At 47.7% G+C, this 23,442-nt stretch overlaps 1 protein-coding gene across 2 annotated transcripts in view; it reads right to left on the reverse strand.

The window, feature by feature from the left end:
- SLC24A1 (solute carrier family 24 member 1) overlaps positions 1-23,442 on the reverse strand; it is a 38,828-nt gene that overhangs the window by 4,885 nt on the left and 10,501 nt on the right. The window contains exons 4-8 of one of the 2 annotated variants that reach the window (XM_059912986.1): positions 19,285-21,307; positions 8,210-8,263; positions 6,438-6,546; positions 2,093-2,179; positions 913-1,004 (exon numbers count right to left, since the gene is read on the reverse strand). In XM_059912986.1, the coding sequence (XP_059768969.1) occupies positions 913-1,004; positions 2,093-2,179; positions 6,438-6,546; positions 8,210-8,263; positions 19,285-21,177 (2,235 nt within the window). In that variant the 5' untranslated portion in view covers positions 21,178-21,307. Of the gene's footprint in view, positions 1-912; positions 1,005-2,092; positions 2,180-6,437; positions 6,547-8,209; positions 8,264-19,284; positions 21,308-23,442 lie in introns of those variants that run through there. The other variant, XM_059912985.1, reaches the window with a different exon arrangement.

Here is a 23,442-nt window from a genome sequence, read left to right on the forward strand (position 1 = left end):
GCTCACAAGTGCTTCTAATAAATGCATCTATAGACCGGTGTGTGGGAACCATGGACTGACTCCACTCACTCTGAAAGCCATTGATTCTGAGGGTCCTCAGATTGGGCTCCTAAATGACCTATAACGATGTGCTGGTCCAATCCCTTGAGCAAATGACCCGGGCTGTGTGCTCACGGAGTACGTCATCCATAACAAATTTCATGACACTGCCAACCCCCAACACTGCTCAATGATTCTCAACTCTGCTGCATATTAAAATCACCTAGAGGATTTAAAAACATTCATGCCCAAGGACCCACCCCAGATTTCCTGACTTAAGTGGTTGAAAGTGGGCCGTGGGCAGTTTTTAAAGCTTCCCCAAATTATTCTCATATGCAACCAGGGTTCAGAGCACCCAATGAAGAAGTCAAATATTAATATCCACGAGGCCTGTGCTTTCATTTGGGAATGAAGAGTGAGAAGACTTGAGTCTGAAATAATTTCTGCCCCCCCTTCCCCACCCTCATCAGGAGAGAAGGCTTCTTGGAGGAAATGACAAGTCATTTAAATTGATAGGTACAGGAGTGTCTGCCCAGCCTGCACCCTCTTCTCTGAGAAATGTCACTGCTAATAGCCCCTGACGGGTAGCTCCCTTCTCCCACACTGGAGTCAAAGCACACCACCTGTCCCTGTCACAGCTGATTGGACACAGGTTGGCAACACATTCTCATATATATTATCTTACTCATACTAAGGTATTAGTGAATTAACTGGCCCCATGAGGTATCTGATCTTCAAAGAAAGGGCAATGCTTACCCCAGAGGAATGAACCTCAAATAGCATTTCCAATCTTCAGGAAGGACTGATTTTTGGTTGGCAAATCCTTCCCTGGGCCTCTCAAATTCCACCACCTGGGAAGAGGCTTGTGCCTACCTGACTGCCAGGATCTTCCTCCTGATCTCCCTTGACGTCTGGAGCAGGGGCTGGTGTGACCGTGACCTCAGGGAGCTTGGCTGGCTCCTCCTCTTTAAAGGATAAACATGGGATAGGTCAGAAGAGTGTGCCAGGTTCTGAGGGCAGCTGGCAGAGACTGGTGTGAGTGGCTACAGGGCTACTGGACTTGTCCACTTCAGGGTCACAGAAGGTTTGTTTGGGGAATTTCTTGTTAACAGGAAAAGGAAAATGATGTGATGTGAATTGTTACTGTCCTGTCCACAGAGATGTCTGCAGATGAGAGGACAGCTGGGGAAGTGGCTCTCCTTGCTCTCCCTGTATTCAGACATTTCCATCCTGGCAATGTAGCCAAGGTTACTGTGAACAGCTTAAAAGAGAGGGCAAAGCCCCAGCTCTCAGCGCCTGACCCTTCCCCCTACCAACTGCATGGAGAGGAGCCCGATGATTTCAAAGGCAGCAGCTAGGGAGTCTTGGAATAGGACTGCAGGAGAGGGAGAACTGGAAAGTCTGGAGATCTAGGTTTAGGTACAGGCTCTCTCACTTCTTGGCTATATATCTTTGGGCAAGTCACTTGACCTCTCTGAGCCTCAGTTTCCTTGTCTACAGAATGGGAACAGTGACCGCTGCTCTACCTCCCTCCCTCCGAAGCTGCTGGGTGGATCAGGCAGGCCTGGTGTGCTGTGCAGAGCCCACAGGGCAGTAGCTGCCTCACTACCGCGTCCCAGCTGCTACGCGGATGCTGGATGTTTTCATCACCAGACCCCTGATGGTCCTCCCTCACTGGGGTTACTGGTCTCAGACCAATTCCCTAGCAGCACTGTGTAGAAGTGACAGGAAGAAGAAATAGAGTCCAATAGAATCTCATTTGGGACAAGATTTAGCAAAAAAGAAATAGAAGTTCAACAACCCCTGCCAGGCCTTGCCTACCCCACGTGAGGAGAGTGCAGAGGGAGCCGTACAGGGCCACCCCCGGGCCTGCAGCCACGCCAGGAGGGGAGCACCCTGGAAGGAGGAGGCCGGAGTACAGCGGGAGGAGGGGAGCACCAGCTCATCGCTCCAGCTGACTGGCTCAGAGAGGCCAGGAGGCACGCCCAGTCCCTGGCTGACAGGAGGGAGGAAGGTGGCAGGAGAAAACCCACTGGTCTCACCATCCTCTCACCTTCTGGTTTGCTCTCTGCTTTGGCCTGAGGCTTGGCTTTGGCCTCCTGATTCAAGCTCTCCTCCTCCTTGTCCTTGGAGGGCCGGGCTGTGAATGAGAAAGGAAACACATCTTATCCAAGACCACAGTATCCCTGCTACACCATTCAGTTAGGTTGGTCAGCTGACAGTCAGAGCAGCTGAAGTAGGTGGAAAGAGACTGGCCTGGAAGTTGCAACATCTGGATTCTGGTCCTCCTAGGCTTGTTCATGGTGCCTAATTCCCAAACTTTTGCCTTAAATTCCCTACATTGTCACTAACTGGCTATGACCTTAGGTTGGTCACTTAGGCTAGTCACTTCCCCTCTCTAGGCCTACTTCCGATAAAATGACATGGTTTATTTTATTTGGGGGCAACAAATAGGATTTATTTCCTTTATGAACTCAAGTGACGGCTGCTTGAGTGCTGAACTGAGAATTCTCGTCCAAGCTTGGTAGGAGAGTAACATGATTCATCGGTGATGTCTGCAATGGGCAGGGAATGAAGAAATAATGGCAGGGAGATATTTTTGCCATCCTTGGACTAGATTGTCTGTAAGGTCCTTTGCAGCTTAATTTCTATGAATTTACTAGAAGCTTTGCTATGGCTCCAGGGGAACTACTGGTGGCCATGTTCATGAGCCTCCCCTCTCCAGTGGGAAAGGGGCAATAGCTGATCACCAAGTTCCCTGCCACTCTCCTTTGGACTCCAGACACCTGCAGCCCAAGCAGAGTCTCCTTCCAGATCCCTGTATACACTCTGTGCCTTGCTGGCAGTCCACAGAGCATCGTGCACAGAATAGTGCTGCCCTGATTTCCAGAAAAGAGAAATGGGGAAGTCAACTCTCTTTCAATATGACTATGTTCCAGGCAACATGCAAAGTGCTGTACATGTGTAATTTCAAGCTGAGAGGCACATACACTGAAGCGCAGGGGCTCACGAGGGTCCTCCTCACAGCTGTGTAGTCCGTGAGGGTGAGGACAATGCAGTCCGTAAGGGTAAGAGCAAAGTGGAGCCATGGGGTCTATTCTGGGTTCCAGGCTGGCTCTGCCCTGTGAGTGCTGGGTGACCTTGGGAAGCCTGTGTACCCTCTCTACGCCTCAGTGTCCCCTCTCTAAAAAGGCAGTAATACGATAGAGCACTGATGTGGGAGTCCATGAGACAAAATAAATAAATACTTTAACTGCTGCAATTAAATATTGCTAAGTTAGCGTGGATTCTGGAGCCAGATGCCTGGGTTTGAATCCTAGTTCTGCCACTTGCTAGCTATGGATCCAGCTGGGTGACCCTCTGTACCTTAGATTCTTCACCTATAAAATCTTACATAGTGACTTCCCTGGTGGCACAGTGGTTAAGAATCCGCCTGCCAATGCAGGGGACACGGGTTCGAGCCCTGGTCCGGGAAGATCCCACATGCCGTGGAGCAACTAAGCCCGTGTGCCACAACTACTGAGCCTGCACTCTAGAACCCGTGAGCCACAACTACTGAGCCCGTGTGCTGCAACTACTGAAGCCCACGTGCCTAGAGCCCATGCTCCACAACAAGAGAAGCCACCGCAATGAGAAGCCCGCGCACCGCAATGAAGAGTAGCCCCCGCTCGCCGCAACTAGAGAAAGCCCGCATGTAGCAACGAAGACCCAACGCAGCCCAAAAAAAAAAAAAAAAAAATCTTACAGAGTTGTTGAAGGAATAAATGAATTTATATATGAATGTGCTTAAGCCAGTGCCTGGCACCTAGAAAATACTACATAAGTTTTAGCTATGACAACAATGATGAGTTGACGATAGTACTTGAGAGCAGCTGTTCCACCCAGGAAGCAACTCTGCACTGCTGAGGCCCAGCATTCCAGAGGGCTTGAGTTAGAAGGGACCCTGAAGATCCTCTAGTCCATAATACAGGCAAACTGTGAAGGTTTGGGAATCAAACTCTGCCTGAGTCCAGGATGGGCAGGACACAAAAGCAGGTCTGGAGTTTCCTTCTCTCAACCTGTCTCCTAAACAATCAGGTTGGTTGAGCTGCAGCTGCCTCTGGCAATAGGCTCCATCCTGCAGAGCCATCACTCTGGCAAGTGTGGTCCCTCGAAGTGTCCTGGTGGGCCTGCTCAGCGGGTCCCGTCAGAACTGAGATGTCAGGTGGTGGGCACTCCACTGCCTACCTCATGCAGACCGCTCCAGTGCCCCCTTGGCACTGATCAAGCACTGCAGTCTTCTGTTGGACAACACATAGCTTTTCGAAGGGCTCTCCTGGTTCCAGTCCTGGTGCTGAGAATACCTGCTGACTGCTGGCTGGAGGAGCTGGCAAGAAAACCAAGTTCCCCTCTTTCCTTCTCCTTCCTCATCATACGCTCTAACCTCTCATTTCCCATGCCACCGAGGAAAGCAGGTCCGCTGAAGGGCCTCTCTCTGTTTCTCTCTATCTCTGTCTCTTTCTTTGTCTCTCTCATAGACACACGCACATGTGTGAGTGAAATCACCAGAAGAAGCATGGGATTCTAGAGAGGTAAAGTCCCTACCCAGGGTAAGAGTTCAGACCATGGATCAGCTCTGTGGAGAGAGTTCATTGCTTGGAAAGGGTGGAAACATCTGGATAGCCATCTGGAAAGAGCATACGGAAACACAAACATGTATCTGCAAAGTGTTGGGAACAAAGGCCTTCATCCCAGCCCTGCGTGATCCCAGCCCTTCCTGGATGGAATCTCAGGGTGCAGGATCAGGGCCAGCTTCTCTGAGCGGGACTGCATCCCAGGCACATAAGCAATCATTCCCAGGGAGGGCCATTCCATACCCGCCGCACACCCACACAGGGTACCAAGCATGCTTGTCTTCTGGGGATGATTGCCACTGGCTCCCCCAGCGCTTGTTTCCTCACATGGCCTCTCAACTCTCAGCGCGGCCGGATCATCTCCTTAGTATCAATCTCCTCTGACCTCGGCCTGGCCTGGACATGGCCTGGACATCACATAATCCTGTTAGGACAAGTAAGCCAGCAGATGGCTGCTGGTCATGGAAGTGGCCCAGGCAGGGGGCCCTGCAGTCCCGTCCAGGAGAAGGTCTTTATCTTTAGGACTTTGCTGAGTCAGTGATTCCACGAGGAGGGCCAGGCCTAACCCAGGGATATAGCTTCCTTCACTGTGCCCAGGCCAGATATGCCCCCAGCATTGATCACCCACAGGCTGCCCAGTGCTGCAGACTCCACTCTTGAAACCCCAGGGGTACTGTTTTTCTGGAGCTGACAGGGGGGTGGCCTCTCCCAATGTCTGCAGAAGCTCCTCGTGAGGATTTTCTAGGGAAGGTTTGATCACCTCGTCTTTGACCATATGCTTGTTTTAAACAACCAACAACCCAGTATCATATGTGAAGAAGATGCTTCAGGGCCTGAGAAATTCTGAGGTCCCTAAAATTTGTCCCTGGGGCTCATGGGTCAGTCTCTGGTGTCATATTTGGCTCAGTCCTCAGCCTCCTGCCCAGCTGCACTCCAACTCCTTGGCTTCCGCCCAAAGGCCAACCTCTCCTTGATGGGCCTCATGCTGGCGCTCCAGTTCTGCACCAGTGTCCCAGAGACAGAGGTGCCCAAGGAGAAGAGAAGCGTACCTGAGGATGCCCTTTAGGGGCCTGCGAAGCCTGTTGGAGGTAGCTCTCTGGGGAAGCGGGGCAGAAGGCAGGGCTCGGTAAAGTGGGTGGTGAGGATCTCAGCTGCCTCCATCATTTGTCAACTTGGGCATCAGCTCCCACTACACTTTGGACCCTCACCACTCCCAGAAGTGGTCCTGGTGGCCCCCAGGGTGTCCTTTGGGATACCTGGCTGGGGGAGGGGTCAGCAGGCTTCCTAGGACTCTGGAGTTGAATACAGAGCCAAGGGCGGCACCATTCAGAGCTTCCAGCTGTGGGGCCCCGCAGGTGATGCCCCCAGAAGCAGCCCTGGCCACACTATCTTGCTGGAGACTCAGTGGGACACTGGGGCTGACTCATGGGGGTGGGCTCTGCAGGGAAGTCACGGAAGGCAGCCCCAACATAGACAAGTGCAGGGCACACGACACTCACGGCCTCACTCACTGCAGATGAACCCTTTCATTTTACAGGAGGGACACGGAGACAGGGAGGTAGTGGGGTGTGGATACCTAAGGACCTTAGCTCCTCGGGGCCCTCTCCTGGTGGGTCTTCCCAGACTGCCTGCCTCTACCACCCTCTCTCCTCTGCTAACTCTCTTCCCACTCCCACCCTCACTCCACCTGCTGCCTCTCAGTTTTGCAAGTCCCAGTTCTTGTTCAGCTGCAGGAGGGAAGGAGTGGACGGGGAGACCACGCAGGTCTGGGCAGACCTTGCTTACCTTCCCCCAGAGCGTCCAGGCTGCGGAGTATGAGCTGGTAGGTGGTGCTGCGGATGGTGCTGTTGTGCAGAGAGGCCGAGCTGCTCCCTTGGGTCAGCACGGACGCGAGCTAAGCAGGAGAGAGCCGCGCAGGCCTCAGCGGGCCTCTGCCCGAGCCAGGGGAGGAGCCGCACGGGGGCCTCACTAACCCTCCTCCCTCCTATAAAGATCAGGCCAGAAGCACAGGAGCCTTATCCTGGCACCCCCTCTTCCTTCACCTCAACAGGACAGTTACAGTGCTTTCTTTCTCAGCCTCCCCTCAACTCTTCCATGACTGGCTAATTCTACGTACCAAGTCATTCCCCAAGCTCTTTGACAGGGAGCAGACAATGTGTATTAAGGACACCACATTACCGAGGGTTTATCCATCCCTGCAAGTGCATCCTCAAAGAAACACTCTCACCCATACACCTCACAGACAGCCCCACGGTGCATGGACACATCCCCTTACAGTCCACAAAGAGCGTCTTGGTGCTTTATCACTGCCCCACCCCCAGACATAAGCAAGGTTTTGATCCCCACCTACAGAAAAAGAAATGAAAACTCAACAAGGCTGGGTGGCTTATCCAAGGTCGTAAATGAAGGAGTCAAGACTAGCACCCAGGTCTTCTGATTCCAGCCGTTTCTTTTCTACCCACATGCTCAAGAGACCTTCACAGGCACACACATACACATATCTGTATGTGCAGACACACGGATGTGACACACATTCATTCACAGTGCTAAAAAAGAGACAACAGGTCCAAAAGGGAGTCACTTGTGCTCTGCCCGCATCACCAAACCGAAACATAAAATACCTAACTGCAGTTTCAGCCCCCTCCCGGGAATGGACTCTTAACCAGTCAGTCTGGAATTAACTGGTTAGCACACTAGTGAGGTAATCTACCCGATAGACCCCTGCTGTCCCCCAAAGGAAGGTGACCTTGTCTGGAACAACCTGGAACTCCTTTCTATTTGCTAGATGGGATGCTGGGCAATTCATGAATCGTTGAATAAAGCCGATTTGATCTTTAAACTTACTCAGTTGAATTTTTTTTTTAATTACAATAGCGACACACATAGAAACATCATCTGACTTACAAGGAACATCCAAAGTCAGACAAACTGCTTGCTTGGTCCCTCCCTCCCCACCAACCAACCCTCTGGATCTGAACTCTTCTGCCATCTAGTGGCTATGGTAACACAATACTTCACAACAGGCCTAGGGATTTTCATAGGATGGGGGAGGTTTCATTCAGACCCTGGCCTCTTCTCTCTAAGGTCCCCACTTCTTCCCAAAGGCCCACAGGCCAAAGGCAGCTAAGACACAGTTTTTCAGAAACCTCAGATCCCCCCGCCCCACCCCTCGTATGTTTCTCTTAGTTCTGGGGCATTCCAAAGCCGCAGGTAATTAGGCTTTTAGATCAATCATAGAGTGTTGGGTCTACAAAGTGGGACTTGAGTTCATCTAGTCCAGTCATTTTACTGATGCAGAATCCGAGGCCCAAGCTCACACAGGCAGTGAGCAGTGACATTCTGGACTTAGCTCCCAAGCTAGCACCTCCTCCAAGGCCACCTGGAGGTGACAGTCCCTCTGGCTCCTTCCCTGGCTCACCCTGGCAGCGTTCCCAGGAGCTTCCCAGGTCCGAGCCCAGCCCAGGATCCCCAGCATCAGGGCCACAGCGCCCTGGGTGTGTGGCTGTCCTCTGAAACCCTGCAGTATCCCCACTGGGCAGACTCCGCACGGCACCCACCTTCAGCTTCTTGTTATCCTGCTGCTCATCCACCACAACTGTCCCATCGCCCAGCTGCAAACAGGGACAGGAATCACAAGATGTTCACAGAGACCCTCACCCTTCCTCCCTACTTCCCTCTCTCTCCAGGGAGCCCTCATGTGGGAACACAGAAACACACCCAGAGAGAACCTGGCCTCAGAAAATGTTTTAACATGTCCACCACCCCCAGCCTGGCCTTCCACAGTCTGGCTTCAGCCTGCATGCAGTATTCCCAGTCAAATGTGTCCACTCATTGAGGTCCAGTAACACCAGCTACAGCTGTCTTTCAGTCCCTCAAATGCACCATCCTCTTTACCCACCTCGAAACCCTCATCACACGGTCCCTCCTCCTCTGTTTGGAACCCTCTTTCCTCCACTCCCCATGTTTCAGGTCTCCACTTACATGTCACCTTCCTCTGGGAAGCTAAGGTGCCCGGCTAATTCTCTTTTATTGACTCCTTTTCCTTCATAGCACTTTCCCCAATCTATGTGTATGTTATTTGTATGTTGGCAAACCCAAGTAAACTGACTGTCCCACTAGCATCTTGAAGGCAGACTATTTCATTCATGACACATGCTTGTATGTCAAGCATGAGAACACTGCCTGGCACTTAGGAAGGGTTCAGAAAACGCTGGTTGAATGAATGAATGAATGAACAGTCTCCTGCATATACCTAACCTATTCCAATTCGTAGTCCCTTGTTCATGCCTTTCCCCTCTGCCTAAAATGCCTTCTCCATCCCTCTATGCCTACCAATTTTTCAGAAAATTCAGGGTGAATTCTTACATAACGCTTTCCCAAATGGCCCCTTTCACCCCCAGCCCAGCCCTCACTCCAGCTCTCTACAATACCTCTCTCCTCAAAAGCTGTATAACAACAGTGGACACATTTTGTGATACCAAAAATCTGGCTCTATAATCGAATAAGTGCTTGCTAGTGTCCTGGGGAAGCTGTAGGGTAGCCAGCTGGGGAAGGGGACAGACCTAGAAGGTTCAAGATGAAGAATCATTACGCCCACAGTATTTACTCTCTGAACCACCAGCTTGCCACTTTGCATTTACTATCTCGTAACACCATCCGAACTTTTAAAGAAATCATCGTTGTTCACACATATTAGTTGTCTACCCAGCTAGACTTCACGTCTTTTTGAACTACGATATAGTTATCTCTGTTCCCCTAACCTGTGGCATAGTGTCTTGTACACAGCAGGTGCTTGGTTAAGGAGAGCTCAACGAGTTGATACGCCAAGTGACCTCTAGCGCCATCTTCAGACAGCAGGGTCACCAATGGCTGCCCCCAGTAATTGTCTTCACCTTCCACTGCCTCCCCCACCTCACCAACCTCCACGGCCAGAAGTAGAACTGGACTTGCTACACTCCCATCTCTGCCTGATCAGAAAATACAGAGAATACTGCCTGATTCAGGGCCACCCACCCATCCATCCACCCAATTTGTTCATTCATTCAGTTCTTAATTTCTGAGCACCTGCTGTTTACTGGGCACTATGCTAGTGCTGTAGGTATACAAAGATGTTTAGGGCATGGATTCTACTTACAGAAAGGAATTGAGACCAATGATAACACGAACACATGACAAAGCAGAATGTGCCTGAAGAAATGAGAGGCACAGATTAAGGTGCTGTGCTGGGATGGACACGGAAGCCTTCTGAAAGTAGGTGAAGTTTGGATAATCTTTGAAGGATGGGGGAGGTTTGAATGCTTGGATACACATTGTTGAATGAATGAACAAATGGATGAACATACAAATGAATGAAACAAAGCAGAAATAACCAATCTGAATATGAAGGGGGCACTGTGGATTTTCTGAACAAACCCCCTCTTTCACAATTCTGGGATATTGGAGGCTACAGCACCAAACTCCACTGGCCCAGCCACCTCACTATTTATCACATCCAACTCTCACCCAATGAGTTCTTAGAAATACGAGAGGCCAGGCTACCCTTTGGGATGGCTGGTTCTGTCCACAAAAGGGCAGGAGAGACTGACTTTTGCCCCACGAAGCACATGCCTAATGATTTCTCTTCCATTCAGATTTATTTAAATCAAAATACTTCTCTACGGGTTCACTGTTCATTGCACATATCAACATCTTCTACCCTCCGTATGCACTTCTAACTTTCTGAAGCCCTTCACATGCATTTTCTCATTCCATATTACTAATTCTATGAAACAGACAAGGCTAGTATTATTATTGCTATTCTGGCAGATGACAAAACTGAGATGCAGAAAGATTCTGTGACTTTCCCACACTCACAACAATAGTGACAGAACCCCCGACCTCCTAATCTCTATTCAGAGGATTGTTTTTGTTGTTGTTTTTACTAAATCACATTTCTTTTCCCAAGCATAAATAAGGAAATGAAGTCAAATTTATATTTCCTAGTGGCTCTGTTTCATATTATTGACATTTCAGGTAAATGGATATAAATGTTTGTCTACATTTGAGTGGGACTGATGGGTCCATATATGGGTAGCGGTACCAGCAAGTAGGTGCTTTCAGAGTATGCCCTTATTACAAACACATTCCTACATCCACCTCTCACACTACACCAATCATCCTCCTCTTTCTTCAGCCCCACCATCCCCACCTTCTCCCTCTCCTCATGAAAATTAACCAGAGGGCTAAGAAAACCAAAGAAGATGTCTTCATGCCAGCCAAACCCCCAACACCTGTGATGCATCTTGATGAGGATGAGCAACAGGATCCCTTGCAGCCAGCCGTTCACGGGAACCTGTGGGTGGCGAACAGGGCAACCCTTCAGGGGGCTTGTCCTCCTGACCTCCAATTCCTATCTCCCACAGATGTAGCAGTTAATCATTGACCTCTCCCTTTCTAGACCACCCATGACACAGTTCCTGAACTGCACATTCTGGTCTGTGTGTTTTTTTAAACATTCATTCAACAAAGATTTACTGAATCCCTGGTTGAGTCCTACCTTCACTGAATACAGTCTAGCACCCTGATCCACTCACCTGTCTAGGCTGGAAACTCAAAAGTCTACCCAAATTCCTCACTTCCTCACAGCTCATCTACAACTAACTGTCAGATCTAGTTCCTGAAAGTCCTCAAATTTGGCCTCATTTCTCTATTCTCCTGCCTACAATCCTGCAACAGCCTCCTGACTCCTGGACTGTTCCTCTTCTGGTTCCTCATTCACTCTTCAGCCAGAGTGATTTTCTGAGCAAAGCACATCATGTCCCTCCCCTGCACCCTGGGGGCTCAGTGTCCTCAGGAGGGAGTCCACACTCCTTAGCTGAGCATATTCCAGCCTCCTGTTTACCTCCAGTTTAGTGCTGTCCAATAGCAATAGAATGCAAGCCACACATGTAATTTTAATTTTTTTAGTAGCCACATTTTTAAACAGTAAAAGAAACAGGTGAAATTAATTTTAATAATGTACTTTATTTAACCCAATATATTAGAATTATAATTCAACATGTAATTAATATAAAAATATCAATGAGCTATTCTACTTTTTTCTCATACTAACCCTTTGAAACCCAATGTATATTTCATACTTACAGCACATCTCAATTCAGACTAGCCCCATTTCAAGAGCTCAGTAGCTACATGTAGCTAGTGGCTCCCATACTGGACAGTGCAGCTATAGTCTCATCACCCTCTCTCATTCCCCTGGCCTTTACACATGCCTAGGAGACTCCTATCCCTTCTTCAGTCAGCCAACCCCTGCTTGTCCTTCAAGATTCAGCTAAGCATCACCTCCCCTAGGAAGCCTTCCCTAACTTTTGTTGAGATGTCCACTTTCGGCAGTGCTAAATCCCTCAGCACTTACCTATATCATTACACATGATATGGTAAATATTACTTTTACTTTTCTGTCTTCCCCACTAAGGGGGATTTACCACAGAGCTGATGAAGCTTAAACTTCAGGGCCCATCTCTCCCCTCACAAACCCTTTCTGAGGCCTCATATTTAATTTTGTAGCAATAGTTTTATATTCCTTTTCTTAAAGAGTGTCAGACCCCACAAAACCTGGATCAACTCCTGCTCCTCTGCTAGGTTGAGCCCCTTGAGGGCTGCCTTAATTCTCACTGTATCTCCAGATCCTACACAGGTTTCATACAAAGAGATTCCATAAATGTTTGCCAAATGAATGAACATCAGAGTTCTTTGGGGCTTAATCCTAATCTCTCTCTCTCTTTCAGAGTAGCATCAGCTGGTCCTTGATTTTAATAACCATACATTTGTTGGTGATTCACAAATCTCTATTTCCAGCCCTGACCTTGTTCATAAGCTTTAAGCCCATCTGTACAACTGTCTCGTAGACATATCCACTTGGAGGTGACATAAACACTCACTCACCATTCCAGACTGGGAACTTTTGAGTCCTCCTAAACCTGTTCTTCCTGTAGTCTTCCTTTTCTCACTAGATGGCGCCACCATCCACCCTGCTGCTCAAGCGAAAAACCTTGACTTCCACTCACCCTCCACATCCACACCATCACCAAATCCAGACGATTCTGTCTTCAAAATATCTCTCAAAGATACACGCACACACACACACACACACACACACGCGCGTGCACACACGCTGGATGCCCACAACAGCCTCCTAACTGGACTCCCTACTTCCACCCTTGCACACCTACCATTCATTTTGTACACAGCAGTTAGGGAGTGACCTTTTAACTATGACTCCTCATTACATCATTTCCCATTGAACTTCAAATAAAATCCAAACTCCGTATCTAATCCACAAGGCTCTGATGAAGCAGCTCTCATCCCCGTCTCTAGTGTTATCCTGTACCACTCTCCCCTTACTCACTATACTGGCCTCCAGTTCTTTCCTCTAGTGCACCAAGGTCCTTCCCTGCTCTGAGTCTTTGCAAATGCTGTTTCCTCTTCTTCCCCTATGGAGCATGGGGAAGAATTCCAGAAGAATTCTCATGGAACTCTACTTGGACTGTCTACCTGAACTTCTCCTCCTCCAGGAGGACTCCCCTGCTCTCCCTCGCTAAAGGGGGCCCACTACCTACAGTCACTCTCCATCACATACACTATTTCCTTCACAGCACTTTTCATACTCAGAAATATGTTATTCTACTTGTTTATCATCCATATGCCCACTCGCCCACACTAAAACATTTTCTGTTAGTTTTATATTTCCAATTTATTCAGGTAGCAGAGCATCTAGAAATCATGCTGTTATTTGTAGAACACCATGAATATCTAATTTCATATTTAATCTCATCCCATACACTAGGAAAAAAGATTGCTCTGTTGTATGAATAGCAGAATATGTAAAATCTCTTACAAGCATTCACACATCCATGGAAACAACACGCTGTTCTACCAGGCATGATCAGATGTTTGAGTTTTTCTGTTAATATTTGTTTATTTCTTATGCATTCATTTTGTCATCTGCTAGCACCCACCAGCAGATGAATGCTGAAAGCTTAAGAAAATTTTATGAAGAAAAGAAGCCTTTATACTGAGAATCTGATTCTTACCATATTTTCCTGACAACTGGAGGGAAGCTGACTATTATTTAAGAAGTTAGGTAATTCCCTGGACTCCACACTCTCACTGCCAAGGGCCTGGGTTTGATCCCTGGTCAGGGAACTAAGATCCCACAAGCTGTGTGGTACGGCCAAAAAAAAAAAAAAAAGGAGGGAACCCCTCAGCCTAACTAGGATGAGTTCTTTGGGAGCAAAGTGGATTCCCTGCAGGCTAGTAAGGTCAGGCCCACAGAGGCAGGAAGGGCCCTGGTGGCTGCTTCCTGTCCAGCACCCCTGTCTCCACAGCAGATAGCTGGCTGTCTGGCAGTACAGGTCACTGGAGTAAATGTTAACCCTGACAGGAAAGGGACGACTGGTTCCTAAGGAGGCACCAGGTTTGTCTGCTTGGGGTTTCTGTTGGTTGGTTTAATAAAAAAAAAAACCCTTCCAAGAAGAAAATAGCCTGCAATGCACTTAAGAAAGAGTGGCAGACTTCTTCCTGGAGTTTCACATTCTGAAGTATTCCTGTGGGCTGAATGTGGATATGGGGTTTCCAAAGAAGCCCGGACCAGTCTCATTCCCCACCTTGCATCCCTTTTCACCACTGGTGCCCCACAGGGCTGTCTTGCCCATCAGCATCTCATGCAGATGGTCAGTTATTTCTAGCTAAGCTTGTAGCTCTCTCTATAAAGAAGGTCCCATCATCCTTCAAATACAAGTAAGGCTTTTTGGCCAGGCTAGAGCCTCAACTTTGGCTTTCTGCAACTATGCATGGTCAAGGAAGGTCAAATATTTATCATTTGGGGCCAGAACAAATAACACTGAGAGCTTTAAAACCAGGTAAAAAAGTTTCAGAGCAAGCTAAGTTAGACTGTGTTGATAACTATGCAAACATTTACCATTTCTGGGCTTCCCTGGCGGCACAGTGGTTAAGAATCCGCCTGCCAATGCAGGGGACGCGGGTTCGAGCCCTGGTCTGGGAAGATCCCACATGCCGCGGAGCAACTAAGCCCGTGCGCCACAACTACTGAGCCTGCGCTCTAGAGCCCATGAGCCACAACTACTGAAGCCCACACGCCTAGAGCCCATGCTCTGCAACAAGAGAAGCCACTGCAATGAGAAGCCCACGCACTACAACGAAGAGTAGCCCCCACTCGCCGCAACTAGAGAAAGCCGCGCGCAGCAACAAAGACCCAACGCAGCCAAAAATAAATAAATTAAATAAGTAAATTAAAAATAAATTAATTAATATATCTTTTAAAACAAAAAAAAACAAACATTTACCATTTCTTCATTGGGTTCATAAAAGGCATCCTCAAACCAATACATGTCAGTTTGACGATGTTGTCTGAAATATTTTTAGCTTTGAATTTTTTTTTTTTGCAGCCAGTGTCAAAAGAAAGACTCTAAAATAGTTACTACGTGTCTATGTTCAATGATACATCTTTTTTTCTTTTTCTGAAAATACCCTTAAGTAAATTCTGATTAGAATCATTCACAAAAAAAACTTTATCCTGGTTCTAGATTACCAGAGCAGAATAAAAAGTAAAGTGAAAGGTCCTCCAGCTGAGAAACTCCACAGATATCAGTTGGGTGAATATCTGATATGAAAATGAATCGTTCTCTGCTGATCTTACATCTCCAAATTGTTCAGGTAGGAGAACACCTGCGATTATGTTGCTTAGTAAAACACCACAGGGGTATTCCTATTCGTTTACTTATTGTCTGTGGCTGCTGTCATGCTACAACAACAGAGTTGAGTAGCTGTGATAGAGACTATATGGCCTGCAGAGCCTAAAATATTTACTGTTTGGCCCTTTACAGTAAAAGTCTGCCAACCCCTGCACTAGTCCATCCCATTCGCTCTACAGATGAGCAGCGTGAGACCTCGAAGAAAAGCAAAGTGACTTCGTAGCACCTTGCACAGTGTTCCCTTTATCAGTTACTTTTGTCTATGCCTGTCCCTTCTACTGGAAGGGACATGATCTTTTTACTTCCCACACTGCTTTTCATTTAAGTGCTTAATAATATAGGTTTGTGGAGTTGCACTGACTTGCCCAGGATAACAGGGATAGTTAGCCATGGATACTGGGTTAAAACCCAGAAAAATGGATTCATAAACTGGTGATAAGGACCACCAACTAGCTGTGTAACTTTGGCAGAGTTAATTATCCTCTCCGAGCCTCAGAGTCTCCTCATCTGCAAAATGGCAATAACAATCTATTCCTGCAGGGTTGTTTTTTTTTTCTTTTTTGGCCACGCCGTGGGGCTTGGGGGATCTCAGTTCCCCGATGAGGGCTTGAACCTGGGCCACGGCAGTGAAAGCCCAGAATCCTAACCACTAGGCCACCAGGGAACTCCCCTCCTGCACGGGTTTTATGAGAAATTGTCAAGATAATGTACGTATGTCATAGGCCCTCCACAAGTATGGATTCCCTCCCCTACTCCTTTTTCTCTATAAACTGGAGACCCTGACCTGTTAGAGTTCCCTGAGGAAACCACCAAATACTTGTGGCGCTTCTGCTTTAGGGATGAGACGTTGGGCTCAGCCCTTTGGGAGATATAAAGATTATTTCCCCCATTTAGTGGCAATGAGGAGCCTAACACTGTGGCCGCACCTCACCCCAGGCTGCCAACAGAGGAAGGGGGAGGCCCAAGTGTCTTTCCTGTTCCTGTTTCCCTCCAAGAAGGAGCTGGCTCCCACTGCCCTCTAATTGTCTTCCCCCTGCTTAAACTTCCTGAGCACCTGTGGCTTTGATTTCTCCCCAACCCTCCTCCTTGACTCCCTACCACTCGATCTGGCCTTTCCCCACTTCTCTCTTACTTCCTTACCTTTGGGTGTGTGGCTGACTGAATAAGCCCAGTTTCCCTGACCCCTGCCTTCTCAAGGAGAAGCTCAAAGAAGGAACCCATTAGTCAGGGAAGAGGTGTGAACTGATAGGTCAGTGTGAGTGAGTGAGTGAGTATGCAAGGCATGTTCACTTTCATAAAGTTTCATAGTTAAAGTAAGATAATTTGCAGAGGTGAGTACACATTCTTGCATAAATCACAAAAATGAATACCAACACAGTTTACTAGATCAAAGACTGGATTTTCAGAGAACTGCTTCAAGAATTCAAACAGAATGGCTTCCCTCAGTCCGTCAGTGAAGTACAGGATAATTTACCTCCCTCAAACAAGATCATAGGTCTTGGGGCAGTCAAACACAGAATGATATAAGCAAAGGCAGTTACCGCTCTCTCTGGCTATAAGAAACCTGGGGTGAAACTCCAAATCCAGATGTTTTTAAAAATCATTTCAAAATAGCTACAGTTTTTAAATTATTTGGACTAATTTTTAGAAGGCAGTTGTTAGTGCTGCAAACTCCTAACTATAGGTTTTCAATTTTAAATAAATATAAATTTACTTTCAAGGACAGCCAGTATTTCAACCTGTTCTTTTTTTAATAATGCTGTTAATTAAAATTCATACTGGATCTGTTTCAATAAATAGATATGAACAGTTGTAATCAGCACTGCTCTCACTGGTTGGCAAAGAGCTGCTACTAAAGGCCTTGAAGAATCTTTTAAGTAAGTTACAAATTCTTTTGAAATCATGATTATGCTTTACTTGCTTGGCAAGCTTTGCTCTGATGGTCTAGTTCTGACAAAATTGAAAATTGAGAATTTGCAGAGTTTAAATAAAAACAGAATTACTATGAAGGACTGGGAGGCAAGTCGAGAGGCATTTTGATGTGAACCATTTTTAAAGTCTTTATTGAATTTGTTACAATATTGCCTCTGTTTTACATTTTGGCCTTTTGGCCACGAGGCATGTGGGATCCTAGCTCCCCGACCAGAAATCAAACCCGCACCCCCTACATTGGAACGTAAAGTCTTAACCACTGGCCCGCCAGGTAAGGCCCAATTTTGAAAACTGCTGGCCTAATGTATACCAAGGCATTAGATACTTTCTCAGAGAATAGTACCAGACTTCATGGCCACCCTCAGCAAAGCCTGCCCTGAGAACTTCAGGAGGAGGAAGGGCCCTGTTTCCTCATATTAAATGAGGTAATGCTCTGAGCCTCCCTTTCTTTTTTAAGTCTCTGGCTTCTTAGAGCAGTCATCTGGAGGGAAATAGTACTGAATGGGGAGTTAGGATACTGGGTTCCCATTCCAGTGTGGATACCTTCTGGCTGTCCAACCCTGGGCAGGATATTTCTCCTTTTTGGGCCATCTGCAAAAATGTACTAATTGGAGGTCGGCTGACCAGATCAGACAAACAACAGCTGTGCTGGGCCTGACAGAACGGAACTCATTTAGACACAAGACATTATCAATGAATGTTACCGCTAAACAGAACATTTGCATGATTAGTTGGACTCTGTCATTTCCACCAGAGATGGGAAAGGACCTGTCCAAGGTCACACAGTTAGAGGCAGAATTGGATTAGAACCCAGGTTTCCTGACTCTCAATTCTATGCTCTGAACACCACACATACCTCAGAAGTCCTAAAGGAAGTACATTTTATCTCCTTGTATCACACATCTCTGAGACATGTTGCTGAGTTTGGTCTCCATCCTGCCTACTCATCAAAACTGCACTGGATTAAGCAGCTAAGTCCTTCCACTCTTTGCATGCAAAATTCTGCTCACACTAGTGGCCTGAAATCTGAAACAGGCAGGCTATGAACCAAACTTTGCCCAAACTCACCCTTTAGGAGCATGAGAGAAATGGGGGTCTGTGTTCCCTAGGGTACCCTCACTTTGGAGTCTCAAGGAACAAAAGACTTGGGGATGAATTTTTAGAGATCACTTCCCCAATTAAATTTCACTATCCAGATTATTGAATCGTGCAATGAATTTAGCAGGAAGGTCCCTCACAGGGGCAGAGAAATTCTTGGAAAGGAACTGTGGAGTCAGAAGAATGCCCCAGAGTTGGAGCTCTCAGTCTCCAGTCAGCACAGAGAAAGGGCTCTGCACCCAGGGCTGGCTTGTCAGTGGATGAGTGGAGCTCCCATCTTCAATACTTTAAAAACAAAACAAAACTCAAAAAGCCTCCTCCTTCACAGACCCTAACCAAACTACCAGCCCCTCCAGGTCTGGAATGTGAACAAACAGGACTAAATGAAAGTGAGGGTGCTAGATAAACCCTACACACCATGCCCATTTTATCATTTTTCCCTGCCTGATATCTCCTTGGACATTCTCCAAAGCCCAGCTCAAATGTCATTTCTGAAGACCCAATCAGAACAACCCGGGTTCATCCTGGCTCCACCATCTATTTGCTGTGTGACCTTGAACAAGTGGTTTAACTTCATTAGGCCTCAGTTTCTTCCCCTGCCAATGGGGGATCCTAATAATAACCATTTTATAGGACGATTAAGGGCTGACCCAAGGTCACTCCTGCAAAAGCCCCAGCATAGTGCCTGGCAGAAAACAGGACTCTGTAAATATTGAATGAATTGCAAGGGAACCAGAACACTCACTCATCTCTTGAGGTCTGACCTAGCACTTTCCATTCTTCAGTCCCTGGCTTTCCCCCACCCTTTTGCCCAAAAGGGGGTAGAGAAGCCTGAGCCAACCTGTTCTTACCTTGCTAAGGTCCCCTAGGGCCATGATCTTGGCCACTGGCCTCTTGCTGAGTTGCTCCTTCACCCACAGCTCAAGTTGTTTGTTCCACTTCATGGTGAACACATAGAGGGCATAGGCCAGCAGAAGCAGCAGGCTCTCCCACCAGACAATGAGGTTATCCAGGAAGAAGAGGATGAGCATCATTAGGTCAAGGATGTAGAAGGTGATGTCACGGAACAAGGGCCACCAGGTGAGGTTGAGGATCTCCCGGGAGAAGAGGGCACAAGTGCCAATGACAAAGAGGATGTTGAACACCGCAGAGCCCACTATGGTGCCAATGCCCACATTGCTATGGGAGATGAAGATGCCAATGAGGGAGGTGAAGAGCTCGGGGGCAGAGCCTCCAGCAGCCATGAACGTAGCACCTGCCACATCCTCAGAGATCTGCAGCTTGTCTGTGATGACACCCAGGGCTGGGACAAAGTACTCGTCACAAACGATGGCCAAGGCTACAAACACATACAGCATGCCAAAGATGTGCAGGACCACCCAGCCCTGCCTCCGCTCCTTCACACTGAACAGGTCTCGGGGGTACTCTGCCTTGGGGTGGAAGTCCGGCTGCCCAGAAGGCAGTACTGAGGGACTGGGAGCCTCTGGCATCCCAGCTGTTGTCAGACTGGGGGAGGGGACAGTGGGCGAGACTGGGACTGGCTCCACAACCACACAGTGATGGACCTGAGTGGTCGGATTTGCCCTGACCCTGGGAGTTGCTGGAGTGGTGGGTGCTGGGGAAGGGTTCTTCACCAGCCCCCAGAAGGTGGCTGAGGATATTCCAACGGTTGGTGCACTGGTTCTGGACGAGGGATTCCTAGCCTTCCACGCAGCAGTAGAGGCTTTGGTTTCTGCTGGGCTGCTGCCTGTCGTGATGCTTACTGTCACCTGCCCCTCAGAGATGGCTGCGGTGTGCTCCAGGACTGTTCCCTGGGGTGTTGTCAGCTTGTTTTTTCCCACTAACCCCCGGTGGTTGGTTGAGCTATTATTGTCCACTCTTCTGGGAGTAGTTAGGGTCTTCTCTTCTACCACATTCCTTGGAGAAGTCAAGATGTCTGTTTCTAAGTCATTTATCAGGAAGGGTGGGGCGTTATCAGTTACTCCCTTGAGAGGAGTTGGGGTGGTTTCCTCCACTACTGTCTTGGAAGGGTTGGTCTCCAGTATTTTGTTGGTTGTCATAATTTCACTGTCTTTCACTGTTGCTTTGGGGGTGATCCCACGGCTCCTGGTCATTGTCATGAATGTGGATGGGTTGTAACTGGTCACCATCCTACCAAGTGGGGATGGGGTGTATTTCCTCACCTTTCCCCTGGCTTGAGTTGGGCGGTAGCTCTTCACTGCTCCCCTGGGTGTTGCTGGGGTATAATTATTTACTGCTGGTCTGCCTGAAGTTGGAGGGTAGTGATTCAGTGCTCCACTGGGTGTGGCTGGGGTGTCTTCCTTCACTTTTTCCGTGCGGGCTGCTGTTGGGCTGTCGCTGCTCTTGGGTGTTGCTGGAATGACGTTGGCTGTTCTTCTAGGTATACTGGGGGTGTTCTCCATTGTTACACCAGGTGTTGTTCCATCTCTGCCCACTGTGGCTTGGGGTGCCCATGTCTCAACCTCCATTTCAGAGCTAGATTTTGGAGGGTCATTGCTCACCATCATCATCTCATTGTTGGAAAGGTGCCGGCTGGCTAGTTTTACAGGCTGTTGGGAAGAGACTGCTGCCCACAGTGAGGGGAGCCCCCGGGGGCTCCTCAGGTACTGGTAGGTGGAACCCATGATCAGCATTCCCAATAGGAAGAGGAGGCGCCTCCAATGAAGCCTCTTTGGCCAGAGTAACCGCCTCTCCTGTGCCCCCATCCTGATCAATTTCCCCATGATGGCCAGTTATGCCTGGTTACAGAAGGCCTCTCATTCTGTCCACTGAAAGATAGGGGCTGCTCTGGGATTCAGATTAGAAATCAGAGAAGATTCCTCCATGAAGCCCAGCCAGGGGGTAACCACAAACCTAGAAAGAAAAAAAAAAAAGAAGAGGTTATTTGCTCCTAAAAGGAGAGCTGGGATCCACCAAACCCTTATCTGGAAGAGTGACTATTCACACAGGGGCCTTTGTAGTGAAAGTCAGTTGTTTCTGCTGGAACAAAACAACCCCTGCCCCCTGCTCCAGGGGGCAATGTCTGCTCATGGGAAAAAGAGCATCTTGGGGTCCTCTTTACTGTGTAGGCATGCTAGCAGCCCAGGTTCCTGAGCTGGGTCTACCCAGCTCTCCTTGGGATCCTTGCAAGAGGTCTGCCCACACTCCACAGGTCCAGCCAGAGTTGCTGGGAGCTCAGTCATCTGTAGCTGGTGCCCCAGGCCACAAATCTTACCTTATCCAAGGCAAAAGGGAAGTAAGGAAATATGATTTTAAGCTTTAGACAGAAAGGGGCAGTAGTGGAAAGCAGTGCAAGGCTCTATGTGTTTTTACTGGACTGATTTTAAAACGATTCCACCATCATTCAGAGAGGACAAAGCTTAAAATTTAACGTCATGAAGCTTCCCAGACAGTGTGTGGTGTCATGGGAGGAACATGGGGAATAGAGTCAAAGGCTGGGTTCCCAGATCTGCTGCTTACTAGCTGTGCCACCCTGGACAGGCTGAACCTCAGTGCTTCATCTGTAAAATGGGCATGATAACATATGCACTGATTATGCAAAGATTCTCTCTGAAAGGACATCTGGAAAAGGGAAACTAAGGGTCAGGGATCAGAGGGAGACTTACTTTTAAGTATATCCTACTCTTCGGTTTAACTGTTTAACCTTTTTATCATGTGCATGTTATAATATTTTAAATTTAATTTCATAGAAATAATAATAGTAATAATAATACCCATCTATGTAAATAGTAATAACAATACCTATGTCACAGGAATGTTGGGAGAGTAAAAACACATCCGGTCTGGGAAAAGCATTGTACAGAATCAATGCCCCATAGGGGTTAATTTTACATAAGGACTCAGGAGGGAAAAACATTTAAGGCCCTCAAAGAATTCTCAATTTTAAAGAAGGGCAGAGAAGCCCAGCCCAACTAAATATGAAATCTCTCGTCAATGTCCACAGGTTACTACAAAACAATAACTAGAAATGATCAGTTTTGCATATGAAGTAATATATTACAAGTTAGATGAATAACCCATAGAATCTTAGGTCATTAAAGGTGGAAAGAATTACTGACACTGTTTAATGCAACTCCCCATTTCAGACATGAAGAAACTGAGGTCCAGAGAGATGTGACTTGCTCAACATCGCACAGCTAGTGAGCAGCAGTGCAGATGAGCTTTCTAATGTCCCAGTCTTTCCAGCATACCACACTAATTAGCAATGCAAATACAACTGTCTTAAAAAGCAAAAGAGGGGAAAGCAAAATAAGTATGGAATTAGTGAATTTCCTTCTTTGTCCTTGATTCCTATCATTGTCTTTCCACCATCTCCCTGTCTACCCTAACCCTCGCCATATACTCAACACTCTGAATCTCCAAAAGAAACTTTGGAGAGTATCTCTTTCTGGTGTGCCAGTGTTATGTAACAGAGCTGAGCTGGCACCCCAGCTGATCCCTCCTACCTAATCACATAATTTACCTTCAAACCTGGACATCTGGGTATCTTCTCAGTTCTGGATCCAGAGTCTCAAAGAGTAAGTCTGAAGCTGTACAGCAGGGAACACCCCATCTCCTGCTCCCAGCTCCCCTATGGAATCCTAATTCAAGGCAGGGTCAGGTATGAAGGGCATCTCAGGGGAAGGATATCCAATCCCTGCTAATACCCGCCTCTAAGAAGCTTATCAGGGCATTGTACAAGTTCTGGGTCCCACTGTCTCTGCCAGAGCCTGAGAGAGCAGACCTTCCCCCAAAGACATAGATGGATTCTCTGTGGGCCCCTGCATTCAAGGGGGAAACTGGGGGAACTTCTCAAACTAATTTCTAAGCTCTGAGAATGAGAGATGATCCACAGTTTCCGGAAAGATTTGGAAAGATTCTGAAGGCACTCTGTGGGAACCAAGAGAAAGTGCCTGAGGCTTAAAAGATCAGAAGACCTCAGTTAGCACCAGGCTTTGTTTGCTACTGTGTGATTCTAAATGTAATTTAAATGTAAATGGAGAGATAAT

Source organism: Balaenoptera ricei, chromosome 2, assembly GCF_028023285.1.
Source record: "Balaenoptera ricei isolate mBalRic1 chromosome 2, mBalRic1.hap2, whole genome shotgun sequence".
NCBI lineage: Eukaryota > Metazoa > Chordata > Mammalia > Artiodactyla > Balaenopteridae > Balaenoptera > Balaenoptera ricei.